At 36.0% G+C, this 18,704-nt stretch overlaps 1 protein-coding gene across 2 annotated transcripts in view; it reads left to right on the plus strand.

The window, feature by feature from the left end:
* Positions 1-18,704, plus strand: part of LOC131154022 (1,4-alpha-glucan-branching enzyme 1, chloroplastic/amyloplastic-like) — an 86,009-nt gene that overhangs the window by 49,115 nt on the left and 18,190 nt on the right. For both annotated transcript variants that reach the window (XM_058106481.1, XM_058106484.1), the window contains exons 12-13: positions 10,406-10,535; positions 10,638-10,748. In XM_058106481.1, coding sequence (XP_057962464.1) covers positions 10,406-10,535; positions 10,638-10,748 — 241 coding nt within the window. The remainder of the gene's footprint in view (positions 1-10,405; positions 10,536-10,637; positions 10,749-18,704) is intronic.

The raw sequence follows: 18,704 nt of genomic DNA on the forward strand, positions 1-18,704 counted from the left end.
AAGAAACACATTATCCAGTGGTGGATCTTTTGTCAAAGGGTGATTCAATTTCAGCCCAATCTGCATGTGTATCCCTGAACTTGAGGGCTTAGATCCTGATACATGAGACCTCTACCAGGTGCACCCTTAAGATATCTTAGGATAAGAATGAAAGCATCCCAATGACTAATTTGAGGAGAGTCAAAGAACTAACTTGAAAGCTGGTCATGAATGATATATCTGGCTGAGCGCCTGTGCGATAATTCAAATTTCGAACAAATCTCTGGCAAGGTCAGCTAATAATTGGACCCCTATTTGGCATTAATTTTCATGCGGGCCCATGAGAATATTCTTGGATTCCAACAGCCCTGTTTCATCTAAATGATCAAGAACATATTTTTCTTGTGACAAGATGGTCCATGTACCAGATCTAGATACCTCAATTCTCAAGAAGTACTTCCAGGGTCCTAGATCCATAGTCTAGACCTCGACTTGTAAAAATTGCTTCACATGCTGTATATCCTTATAGTTCATCAGCCCTGATGACAATATGATCCGCATAAACAATCATGAGAATCTTACTTGCAGCAGATGGTAGAGCATAGAGTGATCTTCCGCACAACTCTGAAGATCAAGATCAATTACCACTGTAGTTAATCAACCAAACTTTTCTTAGGGAGACTTATTTAAGCCATACAGATCCTTTGTTAAATGAAATACAACCATGACTTCGTCCCTAAGCTAAAAACCTAGGAGGTTGCTCCCTATATCACCATGTAGGAAAGCATTCTCTGCATCCAATTGGTCTAAAGGCAGATCAAAAGCTGGCTAAAGAAATAAGCAGATGAATGGGAATGAGTGTGGCCACAGGAGAGCATGTTTGAAAATCCAAACCATGCACATGAATGTAACCTTTGGCCACTATTCTAGTCTTCAAGCAAGCAATAGAGCGATCTGGATTTACTTTCACTGTAATCAGCCAACTACAACATACTGCATTCTAACTAGAAGGAACTTGCACAAGTTCCCAAGTATCATTGGCATTTGAGGAGTGCATCCCTTCATCCATTGTAGTTCTCTGCTCAAAGTAAGACAAAGCTTTAGACAGGTTTGGGAATGGAGCAGGATGATAAAGAGGTAACAGAGTAGTAATAGAGTAGTAATAGGCAGGTGACAAGTAAATTATAAGACAGAATTAGATTTTAAGGTGGAACACTTGAATGTGGAGGGGTCTCCCTACTTTGTGGTGCTGTCATGGATACCCGTGCAAGTTAGGATGATTTAGACAGCGAGGTCTCAATGGAGATGAAGGTGATGGAGGATGTGGAGGCAGTGAAAAAAATACCTGCATATTGAGGAGAATGAAGAGTGGATAATGGAATTGAATCATCAAGATCTTTGAGGCTAGTGACACTGGGGGAGACAAGGAAATGATTCAATGTAGGGCGATTACATTGATACCCTTTTTCAAAATGAGGATACCCCTAAAAAACACACTCGAGTGTACAAGGGTCCAATTTTTTGATCCCTGGCATAGTTGTTAGAATTGTAGGATTCTCAATTTGCATCTTACGATTTGTATCAAGAAAGGCATAAATTGGTTCAAACCCAACGGGAGAAGCAAAGAAAGCTCTAAATTGGTGAATCAAATCAAATTGTACGAATTCACTTGGTGAATCAAATCGAATTGTATGAATCGTAAGATTCGGATCCACCTCCTCTAAAAAACAATTTAAAGATTTTTAAACTTTTTCGTGATGGCCTTCTATTTGCTATTTACATGAATTCTATCCTCCAAGAGAGAAGAAAGAAGTCTGTTGGCTCTCTCATTCTGCACCTTTCTTTTTTGCCATTAGATAAGATTAGAAGAAAGCCTGGGTTAGATAAGGAAACTAGTCTTGAGAAGAAAACTGAAGTCGACTAGGTGGGTGAGCTTTTGGTTGCACGTTGCCCTCTCTACTCTCTAGATTTTAAGATCAATTTTCTAAGTTTTATATTTTAATTTGTTTTATTTATGTTTTTAGCGTACTTTTTCTACTTCTGTTAGTTGTTAGAGCAAGCTCATGCATTAAAAATGAATAAATGTTTTTTATTAAACACCATGAAGTTCAAATTTTATTGTTTTTTATTGACCCATTCCCTTAAAAACCATAAAATTCAACTTTTCATTGAGTTTTTCTTGATTCCTCTCCTTATTTATTTATTTATTTTTAAAGTAAGCATACATTTGAATTTTTATTGTTAAATATGTAAGTAAACTTACACCATAAACATAAAGTTCAATTTGTTTTGAAAAATTTTCCATGGGTCCTTGTATTATTTTTAAGTGTATCTGGAACTCTTACACTTAGTGCTTTGGTTTTGACTTTTGAGTCACATCGCACGTGTTATAGTTTCATAGAAACTAGTTTAACTTGATACTTGATAGAGGTGGAATGGTCAGATTATGCTATATCTTGTTCATATGCCTAGTTTTCCCTTCTATATCAATATATGTATGAGTTAAATAGATCATGGTAGGATTTAGGCTTACAAAACTTGCTTCAAAGGCAAGCGCCATTCCAATTATCAACAAGGTTGATATATATTTGTTGAAATTTCAGTGTGTTTTACTATTTTACTTCTTGTACATAATGCAAGTCATTTGGAATTGATTTTTCAAATTTTGTACCAAATCTTACGATTCGATTCAATTCCTGATTCTCAATTCATGAAATTGAGATTTCAATTTACGATTCAAATCTCAATTTGACAACTATAATCCCTGGACATAATTGATGAACAAAGGACACAATCAAATATGCAAGGAAGCTATGAGAACAGATACTAGCTAGGAAATGAGATTATGTATTAGTTTCCAGTTAATAAGGGAGCATGCAGTAATAACTGTGTGACTCCAGAATGTTTTGGGAACATTCATTTGGGAATAGGAGGGTATATATAGAACTTTTCAGCAACCTCATTTTGTTGCGGGTGTGGGCAAAAGATAAGTGGTGAATCAATCCTTGGGTAGTCTTATATGTCATAAAGGGGTGCTTCAGCATTCTTTAAGAAGGACTTGATCCACCCTACACATCATAGTAGTCAAAGCCGCAAGGCACTCTGAGGCGCAGAGGGTACCTGGAGCTGAGGTGCAAGGTGAAGGCGTGCGCCTCACGTTTATTAAAAAATTGTACAATGCATATTTGGTGGGTAATTGATATAAAAACACATCAATAGTTATATTAGAATTTAAAAAACCAAAATTGTTAATAGTAATTATGACAACCAAGTTCCAAGTGAAACAAACATAGTTCAACATAAGTAAGTACGCATGCAAGATTTCAAGCTTCAAAATAGAAATGAAATAAAATTGCCAGGCCGAAAGCCCAAAAGCATCTTCAATATCAAAAGAAAAGAGTACAATAAAACAGCAGCTAAATTCAGTTAAAAATGTTATATATTAATATATTTCAGAAATATGTATAGTTTGTACCCTGCATTTCCAAAAAAATTACAAAACAGCAGCAAAATTCAGTAAAAAATGTTATATATTAATTATAAAGTATAAAATTGCATTAAACTACATAAGTAATTACACATTACATAATATTAACTTAGAGGCTTAATGCAAGTTAATATTATAAGAAGAAGCAGCCAGCAGGAGGCAGCAGAACTGAAGAAGAACTGTAAAAGAAGAAAAAGCAGAAGAAGAACTGAATGAATGACCCTCAATCGAGTGGTCCTTTTCTTATATAGAAGTCACTTTCCCTAATTACAATATACCCCTTAATTACAATATCTCCTAATTGTAGCATCTCCTAACATTAAGCATCCTAATTACAGCATCTCCTAACATTAAGCATTGACCCCTAATTCAGGAAAGATATTTACAGATCTGTTTCCTAAATAACTATACCAAAATTTATGGTAGGTTTGATAGATTTGTTTCCTAAATAAATGTAGAACAATTTATGGTAAGTTTGTTGTCATCCTACTAACATTCCCCCTCAAATTGATGCTGGTTGATCAAGAAGCATCAATTTGCCAACAAGAAACTGATGACGTAGTCGTGTCATAGCTTTGGTGAAGACATCTGCTATCTGAAGGTCTCTTGAGACATGTGGAAGAGAGATAACCCGAGTATTGACAGCTTCCCGAATAGAATGACAGTCCACCTCGATATGTTTGATACGCTCGTGATAGACGGGATTTGTTGCGATCTGAATAGCACACGTATTATCAGCATGAAGAGGAGTGGGAGTAGACTGAGGAAAACCTATTTCAACAAGTAAGCCATGGAGCCACACAATCTCCGAGCAGGCTGCCGACATGGCACGGTAGTTTGATTTGGTCGAAGATTTGGAAACACGATCCTGTTTCTTAGTCTTCCAAGAGATAAGGGAATCGCCAAGAAACATACAACACCTGGTGACGGACCGGAGAGTATCAGGACATCTTGCCCAATCAGCATCACTAAAAGCCACAAGGCGAAGAGGAGTACCAGTAGAGAAGAACAAGCTATGGTGAGAGGAACCCCGGAGATATCGAATAATTCAGCAGACCACTGCAAGATGAAGGTGGCGAGGAGATTGCATAAATTGACTGACTTGCTGGATAGCAAAGGAGATGCTAGGCCGTGTAATAGTGAGATAATTGACACTACCAACTAACTGTCGAAACACCGTGGGATCAGGAAGGAGATCCCCCTCCTCACGTCGATACTTGACATTCACTTCCAAAGGGGTATCCACTGAAGAGGAGTCTTGCAAACCAGACAAGGAAATTAAGTCCTCTGTGTATTTATGCTGATGCAGGAAAACCCCAGATGAATTGGACTGAACTTCCAAACTGAGGAAATACCGGAGAGGTGTGAGAAAGTCGTGAACCTACTGAAGTTAGTTAATTTCGTTATTTGGTTGAAATGTCAGCAGACAACTCAGCTTACAGTCAGCAGAACATTCAGCAATAAAATTATTCCATCAGCAAGTTGCAGCCAGTGTGATTCTTATTCAAAGTTCTGTTCAGTTTTTCAAAGTGGAATACAGCTGTCATCCATTAATAGCACAGGAGTGAGTTATTTAGTCTAGGAACTTCTCATATTCTTTGCCTTGTTTCTAGGTTTATTTAATGAGTTGTTAAGTTCCTAGAATATTAAAATTTCCCATCTATTCCCCATGTACTCTGCCCTATAAATAGTGGCCTTATCCTAGTCATTTTAAGTAGTGAAAAAATAGAAAAGAATCTAAAAAATCCAGCAAAAAAGTGGTGCAGCACTGTAGCTTTTTATATATGTAATTTCTTCATCAAGTCAGTAAATTAAAGAGGCATTTTTCAGTATTTTTCTTCTCTGTTTTTTCTGTTTTTCTATTCTTCTGTTCCAACAAGAGGACCAAGATCCTTCATATGGAAGGAATCATTAAGATGCTGCTTGAGCTGATCAATTAGAGCAGAATCAGTCCCAGTGATGACAATGCCCTCAACATAAACTAGAAGAAGAATGATACCAACAGAAGTCGTACGAAGAAACAATGAGGAATCATACTGGCTTTGGATGAAAGAAAACCGAAGTAAGGTAGTCCGGAACTCATCAAACCAGGCCTGGGGAGCCTGTTTCATGCCATACAGATAGTGCTTCATCTTACAGACATTCGAGGTCGATGATGAGCAGAGGCCAGGACGAGGTGTCATGTAAACATCTTCCTGTAAATCACTGTGAAGAAATGCGTTCTTCACATCCATCTGGAAAAGGGACCATCCTTGAGAGGCTGCAATGGCAATAATAGTACGCATAGTGGCCATTTTAGCGACAGGAGCGAAGGTCTCATAGTCAACCCCATACTCCTGGCAGTTACCAAGGGCAACCAAACGAGCCTTATAATGGTTCACAGACCCATCAAGCTGAAGTTTCACAGCCACCCACTTACACCCAATTAGCTTGATATGAGAAGGACAAGGGACCATGTCCCAAGTTTGATTTTCTTGAAGAGCTTGAAGTTCTTCCTGCATAGCCTTTCTCCAACACTCATGTTTATCAGCTTGTGAGTAGGAATTAGGAATCAACACAGTTGATAAGGTAGCGGTGAAGGAGGTATGAGTGAAACCATACCCTATCTGGTGGATGAGAAGCACGGTTAGATCATCGAGGAGGATGCAAAACGGGATCAGGATCAGGTGGAAGATCAGACTTAGGAAGGAGTAGAGTTGGCCAACGGCGTTCATACACAAAACCAGGCTTGAAGCGTTTAGGAGGGCATATCAAATCATCAAAGTGAGGAAGAACAGAAACTGTAGGAGATGATGAAAGAGAACTAGGAAAGAAACATTGATGCTCAAAGAAAACGACATTGTGAGATATATGAAATTTATTGGAAGAAGCATCATTGCACACAAATCCTTTTTGAGATGAGTTATATCCCATAAAGGCACATTTCACAGATTGTGTAGAGAGTTTGTGATGTTGATGCGAAGGTAGATGCAAAAAACAGACACAGCCAAAAGTGTGTAAGTCAAGAAAGCTAGGGTGATGTTTATGCAGACGATAGTATGGAGAGTCGAAATTTAGCACTTTAGAAGGCAACCTATTAATCAAATATACTGCTGTAGCTAAAGCTTCAACCCAAAATAGGAGGAACAGAAGATGCAAGTAACAAGGTCCTAGCAACATCTAACAAATGTCGATTTTTGTGCTCAGCCATGCCATTCTGTGGTGTATAAGGACATGAGCGGTGAGAAACAATTCCTTTGTGATGAAGAAACCCAAAAAATTCATGAGACATATATTCTCCACCATAATCAGATCGTAAAGTCTTAATGCTAGTGGTAAATTGATTCTCAACATATGCTAGAAACAATTTGAAAACAGCAAAGACTTCAGACTTATAGTGCAGAAAATATACCCAAGTATACTGACTATGGTCATCTATAAATGTCACAAAATATTTATATTGAGCATGAGAAATGACAGGAGTAATGCCCCATACATCACTTTGAACAAGGTCAAAGCAATTCTTTGCCCTACTCCCAGAAGAAGGGAACGAAAGAATCTTACTTTTTCCGATTTTACACGTAGAACAATCAAAAGAAAAAGCATGAGGGAAAGAAGAATCTATTTTTCCCAACGAACCAGAATTCAGCAAATGAGATAAAACAACATTGTTTGGATGGCCTAAATGTTTGTGCAATACTTCACAATTATTGGAAACAGTAGTACAAGCCAAAGAAATGATACTAGGAATGGAAAAGTATAATGGAAACAGTGTCCCAACTTTAGGCCCCTTTGCTATTGTCCTCCCCGACACTGGATCCCGGCATCCTGCACATGACAACCATCACGAGAAAACTGAACATTATAATTATCATCCACTAATTGTCCAACCGAGATAAGACTCATAGAAAGCCCAGGTGTTACAAAAATATTAGTAAGTGATGGTGTGATATCACCAACCCCTTAATCGGTAAAAGATGGCCATTAGCAACTTGAATATTAGAATAACCAGTGTACTTATGAACATTGCTAAGCATATCAGGAAAACTGGTCATGTGATTGGATGCAGCGGAATCAACAAGCCAAGATTGAGAGGGTAAAGGCCCATGCTTCATGTCCTTCACCAGTTTTCCTCATTGTCTTCAAATCCTGAAGAACAAGATATTAGGTAAAAAGGTGATTGAACAGTCCAATGATTTTGTCAGTTAACCAAGGGACATAAGATTATAAGGAAATTTATGAATATACAGAACAAAGTATAGAGGAACGGAATTAGTAGGGCTTATGGTCCCTATCCCACTAATTGTGTGAGTATACCCATTTGGAAGGGTAACATGGTAAGATGTCAGAATATTGGAGTTCATAAATGAGAATTGATATACCTATGTCAGTGGCAACAGAATCTATGACCCAAGGTTTAGAGGAAGAGGTACTGAATGACATTGAGCAGAAAGGTTAATCTTTTTTGGGCAGGAGATGCCTAGCTGAGGTGCCTGATGCTGAAGGAACTTATAATTCTTTTCCTTTGACAGAGAAACAGTGTGCTGCCCTCCTAATGTTGAGAAAGTATGGGCAGGATCAGTGGTCATAAGACTCATAACTCATAAATTAGCAAGGCGAGGGAGCTTGACATGGAGATTGTATGACTGCTATATCTTCTGACTACAATAGTACAATTGTGTGCTGCGCCCGTCTCTACCACCACAATTTCCTGAAACAATTCCCCCCCCCCCCCTCCCCCCTCAGGGAAAAAAAAAAAAAAAAAACTATCACTGCCAAGCTAAGTACTGGGAACGCTGTGAGTAATGAAGGCAGTCTCTGTACTACAGTTCGGAGCTCCAGAACTAGGTGGGGCTGAAAAATGAGTGCTCAATGAGGCATGAAGCATACAAAAATAGCCATCCACAAAGAAAAGTAACTATGTAAGGCTGAGAATCTGTGACTGGACTGACTCAAACTCCTGTTTCGAATGCGCTAAAAATAAAACTCAACTTCATATGCTCCCTCTTTTTTGTACATCATGAACATTTGATAATGGGTTGCACTAAATTGAGTTCCTTGTGAACGCACTTCATCTTAGCAAAATACTTGGTAACACTTCTTTTTTATCCTGTTGTAGTTGAAAGTACTCGGGGGAAAGTGCAAGTCAGGTTACTAGAGTATAGAGTATAAGTATTCTATGTAGTCCTAGATCTCCTTCCAGATGTCAAGGTGCATACACATTATGACAATCTGGGGTTCCGTGGAATTACTGGAGTGGAAAAACGATGTCTCAGAAGGATTATCTGTTGGTTTTTCAAAAATCTTATGGGAGGTTGTTGAACCAAACCGGCTGCACTATTGTTTTCTGGTGACTCTTGAGGATGATTCCGGATGGCCGAGGTATGGACAGTGCTCCTGAGATGATGAAGAGGCATAGGGCTAGGCACTTTGGGTTGGGTTTGATAGTGGTAATAGCTCTATAGGTTTTTAGGTCTCAGGTTTCAGGTTTTTGCTCTGATACCATGTTGAAGAATTATGATAACTGGAGAGCCTACGGAAAATTAGGTCTCGTATTCTATTCGTGAATGACGTTAAAATACCCTTACAAACACGTTAACCTGTGATAGTATCCATGATAAAATTTGTTATGGTGAATTTTTTATACAATGTCAACGTGTTCTTTTCTTTCATCATTCATTGTCAGAACACATTCGTTAGGCCGGTTTCAGTAATCAAAAGGGTGCACGATGGCCTCATGTTTCCTACTGATACCGCATAGGTGTTTTTCAATAGATACATTCACACTGTCTTGTTGCTTCCTGATTGTTACTGTTGGATTCTGGACCTCTTTGTATCAATAGGATCAATTGAAGGGTTTTGGGTTTTTATGACATGGAGAGAGAAAAACCATAAATTACAAATGTAAAAGGAAAAGTCTAAAGCATTCTAAAATTTATAAAATTCCAGAAAAGAAGGATAAATAAGTAAGAACACTTCGAGATTCGAAGAAATAAGTGAGTGATATTGGATAAAAAGACACAATAATCTGAGCAAACTTTCAAAAATAAGGGAGCTAGCCTTTTAGTGCATTGGCTTTGGATGCTTTAAGGGAGCTAGCTTTTTGGAAGTTCAGCAAGAATGGAGGAATTTTTTGCTTTTATATTTCGTAGTACTTAATTATTTTTTAGGTTCCTTCCACCCCCCCCCCCCCACCTCTGAATTTTCTAGAATTTTAGTGGGAGATGTCTTATTCTTCTCTCTGTAAATCCTTCTCTTATTAGTGAAATCTCTTCTTTTGCTATAAAAAAAAAAAAATTCATAAGAATAAGAGTTGGATGAATTATTAGAGCAAAAAGGCTAGAAAAGACTTAAATTTTGACTATCCATTAAAAAAAAAATGCAACCAAATGAGACAAGAATTAATTAGGCAATTTTGACAGAAATTACGGAAAATTTATTCTTTCGAAAGTCAACATTTCCAATCTGAGTGACTCCAGAAATTTTTGAGTTAAAAGACAGAAAGGTTGTATTATTATCATTTGATGTATATTGATCAGCTAATGTTTCCATGCGAGCATGTATGTTGAATGATGTAGGTCAACTCAAGGCTTGTACAGATGATGGCAAGTCTTATTAGTTTTAATTTAAATTAAAGTGAAGACACAACAATATATTGACTTTCTAGAATAGTTCCACTTGGGAGGCCTCAATTTACTGATTGAGCCACTTATAATGAGTGTCTATTTGGAATTTTGGATTCTATGGAGAATTACAATATTCCGCCTTTCATCTAAAAAAAGATTCTACATGGAATTACAATGAGTGTTGTACGCCCATTTTTAAGTATTTTTGCATTAGTTTCATTAAAGGTCAAATTACTTCTAAATGTTCTGTTACTTGAGATGTTATTTGGATATCTTTTCAAGAATGTTGTCCCTCCTGACATCTTCTCTGTGACTGAAAATGTTTCAAATCTAGCCATGCATCAAAAAATGTGTTGGATGGGCTGAACATGTTTGATGGGACTGATAGTCAATACTTCCACTCTGGATCGCGGGGAACTCATTGGATGTGGGATTCTCGCCTTTTTAACTATGGAAATTGGGAAGTACGTTTTTCTTTGTAAAATTTCAAGTATTGGCTTGCTTCAGTAAATTTTGCATTTCTTTCCGTAGTTGTAGGGGTTAACTCATTTTTATTGATTTTTCAGGTACTAAGATTCCTCCTTTCAAATGCAAGATGGTGGTTGGACGAATATAAGTTTGATGGGTTCAGATTTGATGGTGTGACCTCAATGATGTACACTCATCATGGATTGCAGGTACCAAGAAATTATACCCATGTGCTCCTTGATAGGGTTTGGTAGAGTAACATTATTAAATATGAAAAGTTGCTCCTCTAGTATGAGCAAAGAGAAATTGCTTATAAAGAATTTGTGAAGTGACTTGATTTGTTTGTTAGTCATCCTTGCACATTTCTTAAATTTATTGATTATTTATTCCTTTTGAAAAATTGCTTCATCTTTCTTGAATCATAGTACTTTTTTTAATCTTCTAATTGATATCTTGTCTTAATAAACCCACACCTACACCCAAGAAAAGTTGGAAAAAAATTCGGACTAGGCTAATCTTCATCATTCTGGCCTTGCTGCAGAGATCCTTCTACATTCACTTGAATTCACTGCTATCCATTTTATTAAATTATATTTTATTATTTACTCTACTCTTGGTTTTGGTCTTCTTGTTCTAATAGTCCTTTTCGTATTATTCTAACATCCATTCCTTGTGCATTATTGGTCAACAGTACTTTTCAAAACTGATTCTCTTGCATGTTATTATTTTATATTTTCTATTTATTTTACTTTGTGGCTCATCCATTTGAATTTCCACATTTTAATTATACACATTGTAATTTCCTGATGATTGAATCCATAAAACATGGTTAGGTGTACAACTGTTGGGAAAAAATTCGGACTAGGCTAATCCTCATCATTCTGGCCTGCTGCAGAGATCCTTCTTCTACATTCACTTGAATTCTCAGCTATCCCTTTTATTAAATTAATAGTTATTATTATTTACTCTACTCATGGTTTTGGCCTTCTTGTCCCAATAGTCCTTTTCATATTTAACCAAACATGCATTCCTTGTGCATTATTGGTCTCAACAGCACTTCTCAAAACTGGTTCTCTTGTATGTTATTATTTTAAATTTTAAATTTATTTTACTTTGTGGTTCATCTATTTGAATGTCCTCATATTAATTATACTCGTTTCAATTGCCTGATTATTTAATCCATAAAACATGGTTAGGTGTACAGCTGTTGCATAAAATTTTCCTCGCACCTATTAGTCTACAATCACATAATATCCTTGTGCATTTGAATTAATCTGCTTTTTCATATGACGGCCTTCCAAAACTCTATACATGGGACTAATTGATCATAAGTAACTAAATTATAATTGTTAAAGCTTGACATACATTGTTGGCCCATAACCTAACAACTTAAACTTTTAGGTCAAATGGTAATCTAACATGGTATCAAAGATGGTTACCAGGAGGTCCTGGGTTCTAGTCTTGTTGCCCACGTTTATTGTGTGGTATTTTAAAAAATTATTATTCCCTATCATGGGTGTTAGTTATCGTGTGTTTATCTCTCCAGTGCTGCTAGGCTGCACGTGCGGGGGAGTGTTAAACCCAATAAGTTCTCCACCATATCTGTACAAACCCAACTTTTTCTCAATAAACCAAAAAGCTTATTCCACTCTTTCTGAGCTAAATTACAGTGCAAAAACAAATTAGAAGCTTTTTCAGAACTGTTAAAACGAAACAAGCATACATGTGGAGAAAGTGCCTCCAAAGGTCTCCTACTCTACAACAAATTATTTGTTTTGACCATATTTAAGCACAAGAAGCCAAATTAAAGCCTTAATTTTTTGGGGAATTTTGGCCTTCCGGTTTTTTCTTCATGGATAAGACTAGTACTGGAGCCACTCACAAGAATCCTAGGAGTCTTAAGTCTGTGGACTTTTAGTTTTTGTAAAAATATCAGGAGGCGGTTGAGCTTTCTTTATTGCTTAACTTGCTTGATGGTTTTTGACCTACGTTCAAGTGGTATTATAGGGTGTGGATTCTGGATGGCTTTGAGAAATTTCCCTGAAAATATTCTTTTAATCACTTGATTCATTCCACCTTGTTTTTTCCTCTTGTAAATCGTACTTGGAGAGCTAAGATTCCTTCCATGGTCAAGGCATTTATTTGGTTCGCACTCCTTAACTCCAACAATATGTTTCTGGAGCAGGGAGCCTTACAAGGTTTTTCCTCGGATGTTGTGTGATGTCTTTTGACACTGTTGACACCCAATTGTATCTATTTTTTTTTAAAATACGGCATAGTAGCTTGGATTTGTGGAATTGATTGTTTAGTTTCTTTGTAAGAATTTGGAGTTGTTGGAGGGCTCTTACTTCATTCAGAGGATTTGGTAAGAAAAAAAATGCTCGAAGATTGTGAAAACTGTGCTAATTTTTTTATTTATTTATTTTTTTTTGTGGCATTTGATTGGAGAGAAATGCTTGGGCCTTCATTGGGTGGTCTTTGACTTTACCTTTGCTCTGGCATAGAATTGGGTTTTTTACATCACTTTGAGCCTTTTCATCTGATTATTTCACAAGGATCTGGTTCTCAGATTTTTACAGGGTTCGGATGGCATTGTTATTATATATTTTTTTTGTTTTTATTTCTTTATCCTGCTTTTTTTTTTTTTTTTTATCATAGGTGGATGCTTATCCTCCACTCTGTATATTTAATGAAGTGTCTTCTTCTGTCGGGAAAAAAAAGAGGATAAAACTTCAAATATGTCTTGTAAATGCATTTGTAACTAATACAAAATATAGAGATCATACTAAACCTTTATGGTTGATACAAACATGTCCTGTACTGTTCTCAGACTAGTTACTGTTCCCTTATACATGTCCTTGATAATGCATGTGTAATCCCCTTTGTCTTAAAAAACTGACCTTATTTCCTCTTTAGTGATCCAGTCCTAAGGTTTTTCCTAGGTCAATATGAAGCATATGTAATTTTTCCTCCTCTCTCTATGCTTATCTCTTAATTTTCTTAGCAAGTTAAATAGCTTTGGTTGATCTTCCAGCCATTAATCGAAATTAATTTTCTAATGTTTGTTCAATTCCTTAAATTCAGAGTTTCATAGAGTCAATTGTAAATTTAATCCTGCCATAATAATCTGTATGGCTCTAAATGCCTCCTCTGCCCTTATATATATGTGCTAAAATGTTTCCGCTTTATCATTTAGCATGTTTAAATCTTTTGTGATTTTAATTAATACTTAGTTATCCACACTATTCTAATGTCTCGTAAACACTTCTAGATTTCCAATAGGGATGTCATCTTATCCTGTAGCCTTTTCATTTTGAGTACATTCTGAAAACCATAATTGTTAGAATCTTACAATTCATGATCTAATTCATATGATTCGTATCAATTCCAGACCAAATCAATTCGATACTAGTGAATCTGAAAACAAATAAATCATTGCTGAATCTACTAATTCACCTCGTGGTTCTGATATCAATCTCGAATTCATTGATTCACATGATTCTAGACCTATTATAACTGACTTAAAAACCTTAAAACAACATTTTTTATTTATTTTATTATTGCTTTTATCTTTACACGATTGCCTTCCATTCCTTGTCTGAGCCAATCTTTTGCTAAAAAAAGAGGAGAAAATAGAACTTTATGTCTTACGTTGCCTTCGCAAAACCATTCTTCACCCTTGGACAAATATAGTGTTTTGCCATTGAGAAAAAGGAGCGGAACACTCATTGGCTAAAGGTGGTACTCATGTTTCATTCCATTTTCAAGATTCAAAAGTTGGTTTTTTAGTATTTTGTTCAATAATTATCATTTTTCTAAGTTAATGATTTTATCTTTTTATCTGGATAAAGAGTATGCATGATTTTTTTTAAAAAAATTGTTGATAAAGTTACAAACACCAAAAGTTCAGTTTTTTTTTTTTTCTTGATCCCTTCTCTCAAACAAAAGTTTTTTTTATATAATTTTTAAATTAATATTTCTTGACTCACTCCTTTTTCATTTGTTTAGGGAAAGCATACACATGAAAATGTTTTTTTTTTTTTTAGTTTTTGTTTTTTATAATTGTCAAAATTTAAATGCATTTTACTATTTTGCTGCTTGTTTGTATTGTCATGTCCCTATTTTTGAAATCCGGTGAAGGCATCAATCCTAGGGAAGAATTTGTTTCACAAAACCATCTGTTGAAAGCAAGTAATAAGCCAGTTAAGAGTGAGTATTGCTAAAACACTATGTACATTCATGTATTTCATAAAACAACACTTTCATCAACAAGCTCTTTACATTGGGCTGTACATTACACACAACATTTTTCACACTTCTTAGACTAAATATGTATCTGCCAACAAAATACATGCTTAGTATCTCTAGTATCTTCCTGCTAGCCTGTAGTACATGTTGAAAATGACAGTCTATCAGAAAACTTAGCAAGTGGGGCTCTCCTTCAGTTCGAATCTGAAATTGTTAAGGAGTAAGGTGAGCAACTATGAGCTCAGCGGACATTCTTTGTTCCCCCTTATTCAAATAAAGATTTCTATACTTTTAGATCTGATTTCTTATGTGCTGACATAATGATATGGCGCATGAACACACTCTTTATTCTAACCTGTATGCACGAGGATACCATTTATTCTAGCAAATCTCTTCATCTAAAGTTGCAATCACAAAACACTCGAATAGCATGTGTTTCAACAATTTTTTTTTAAACATATCAGTGGTTTCTCAAACAAGTGCGATTTTTATCTCAAACAAGTGCCAATTTCCAGCTTGTCCAACTGCACTCAATTCGGAAATACCCTCCGAAGGATTAGGGCCTTTCACCCTAGGGAGTCACAATCCCTACTTGCTCAAATCCCACAATATCACAGCCACAAACAACACAAAGTGCCAGCTATTTATTTTACATAATAGCAGCTCAATAGATGCACGGCCACAACCATACCATGGTAAGTAAAAACCATCCTTACTAGATGAATATCTATCACATTAAAATTTACTAACTAAACAAAGTACGCAGCTATCATAACCAAAGAAAACATATATGCAGCCATATCAAGTAGAAATAACAAGCTTAAATCTTCCTTGAGGATTCAATTCCATGCAAGGTCTTAAATTTTGATTTTGATTCAAATTTTGAAGCTCCAAGAGTACGGAAATTTCGATTTCCATTTGAAAAAATAATGGAAATCAGTAGTAAAGCATGGAATTCTTTGTGAAACTTTAGAAATGGTTAACAGACATAATAATGTAAGTTTTAGGACTAATATATTACAAGTTAAATACATCTATGTTGTGTATGAATGGAAAAGTTGTAATATAGTATGTTTGTATGTGTAACAAACATATTTGTAAAATAATGTACATTAAACATATTCAGTTAATACAAATGAAATTCATAAATTATTTAAATATTATTTATTATAAAAATAATAATAATTTAGACATGAATGGTTAAATAAAATGTTTCTATAAGTTTATATTTTCATATAATTGTAATAGCACTTGTAAAAATATTTTGTTTCGATAAAAATAAATAAAATAAATTAAGAGAAATTTCACTTCACTCCTTAATTTTTCATTTGAATTTCGAGGAAATTTCATCGTATAGTTAAAATTTTGACAAGTTTCACTAAAATATCAAGATTTCGATAAATTTCGGATGATTCATTGAGATTCTGATGGAAATTGACTGCCATTTCGATTTCGACAATTTCGTGGAAATTTAAGACACCATGATTCCATGCAAGTTTCTGCCCCTATTTCATTTGAATACCCAAAATCCTAAGAAGAATAAATGAAAATTAAGAACACATATTTGATTTTCAGCTTTCTCCAATTTATTTCAAGTTTCCTCTAAAATTTATGTAATTTTTTTCCTGACTTTCTGCAGTGTTTTCTTATTTTTCCTTCCTCCTCCCTTGAACTAGGGTTTACAAAAGGAATTTATGATGTTTTGTGTATTGTTGCTGCTCTGCATGGCAGGAATGGGTCAAGACAGCAGCTACTTGCTGCCAGCTGCCTGCCAAGTGTCCTTTTCTAGCAGGAGCTGGTGACGACAATGGTCATGCAGTGCTGCTTTGTTCTAGGTGCCCATTGCTGGTGTGCATTGGTGCCAGGTGCTGCCAAGTGCCACGGCTGGTTTATGATGCCCCTGTTTAGGTTTTTTTTTTTTTCTCCCTCTAGTCTGCCCCTACTCTTATGTTATAATGTTTTGACAGGTGCCTTGTTAATTTCCTTTTAAGTTCCTCCTACCACTAATAAACTAAATGAAATTTCAATATAAATTAACATTACTTAATTATTGTAAAACATGGTTAGTATCAACTCGTTGAATACACAAGCAAAGCAACAATCATGTAAATTTATGAAAGTAATTTAAATTTCAAGTATATGCATGATATTTAGGATTGGTTTTTAGAGATTTGACTGAGTCTTACGATCCGAATGTTGTTTCTTGATCTCAAAATTTCAAATTTTGATTCATGATTCCAATCTCAATTTGACAACTATGCTGAAAACCTCCATTGAGATTTATGACATTTGCATTTACCCCCTCGAGGCCTTTAAAGAGTGAACTACTCCCTTGAGGTTCAATATCTGCAGATCTCCATGAAGTATTGCCCACCAATCCAAGCAGAGAGACTTAGGCCACATATTTTTAAGGATTAAAAGTTGTTTCAACTCCTTCAAAATGTCTTCTATTTCTCTCCCTCCACAAACCAAAAAAATGGTGAGGGGTACCAGGGCTAAGAAATATTTACTCTCTGCACATATATTTATACCTCTCCTGGTTCAAAGTTCTTCCCTAACTGGCCCAGCTAAGCAGCTACTGCCAAGCAAAGCCAAGAAGATATAAAGCCAACCCCCACAAATATCTAGTCCAATAGGCAGAGGAATAATGGTCAAGACCCTACTCCAAGTAGCTTCCCAAGCAACCCAAAATAATAATAATAATAATAAATAAAATAAAATAAAATAACCACTTTGATTGGAGTACTTGTCTTCCAACTAGCTTTCCGGGGAAATTAGAAGAACCACTTTTTTAGCATTTGTCTTTAAACATGATTCATTCTTTTTTCATGTCTTTATGGTATGTGTTGACTTAAAAAACAGCAGCTGGTGTTCAATTTCAGATTGGCCTATCTTGACCTTCCAAGTTGAGCACCACTCCATACACCACAACAAAGAAAAAGAAGAGGGATTCCAGCTCCCAATCCCGGGCATTTATGTTGAAAGGAATGTTCCAAGTCAGCCCCATGTTCAGAGGGCATAGTAAGAACTCAACAAGGCATCCTTGTTCCTGCCAGAGAAAGGACATCTGTTAATAAAAGGGCCATCTCCTTACTTAAGATGATGCCAAAACAGGATGCTGCCATAATTTCCCACATTAAAAACGAAACAAAGTGAAAAACATATTCAACCCTCCATTTTGCCTGAAGGGCAATTTTACACGATGCAAGGGATTTGAAGCCAAACCTCCCATATAGATTGGTTGCTTGACTACCTGCCATATGGGATTTAAATTCCTCGTCCATTCTAGGGCAAAGACTGTGGTACATAGGAAGGTTGGAAAAGGTTCCACCTTCGGAAAGATAAAGTCTTTTTCCAACCAGCTACCTTCTTCTTAAATTTTTGACACTATGGGATCTCTTACACCCTTTTGTTTAAATTTGGCCCCAAGGAGAGGCTCCAAGTAATTCATAGGGTAGGCCCCCACTTTGCAATGCAAAATCCTAGCTATAAGATGACCCATCAACTCCATTTCCAAGGGGAATTAGCTCACTTTTCCCCAAATTAACTTTCTGCCTATGGATAGCTTCAAAGCACAGAAGAATGCATCTGAGGTTAAGGAAGAAGGTGTGGTATTTAGTAGCCCCCTTCTCCTTTTTGTGTTGTATATTTAGAAGGAAAGGAATAGTAGAACTATTCATATAAAGGAGCTGTCCATTGACTCCATTCAGAAGTTGAAGAATTTGCTAATTCAAATACAATTTTTTTTTTTTTGGTTTTAGGATCTTTTATCCCAATTTGCAGCCCTGGACTCAATTATATATATATGTGTGTGTGTGTGTGTGTGTGTGTGTGTGTGTGTGTGTGTGTCCTTTTTTTAATATATATCCCTTTTTCCCCCATAGGCCATAGGTATTGTTCTAACCTTTTGCTGCATT

The sequence above is a fragment of the Malania oleifera genome, chromosome 1 (genome assembly GCF_029873635.1).
Source record: "Malania oleifera isolate guangnan ecotype guangnan chromosome 1, ASM2987363v1, whole genome shotgun sequence".
NCBI classification, from domain to species: domain Eukaryota; kingdom Viridiplantae; phylum Streptophyta; class Magnoliopsida; order Santalales; family Ximeniaceae; genus Malania; species Malania oleifera.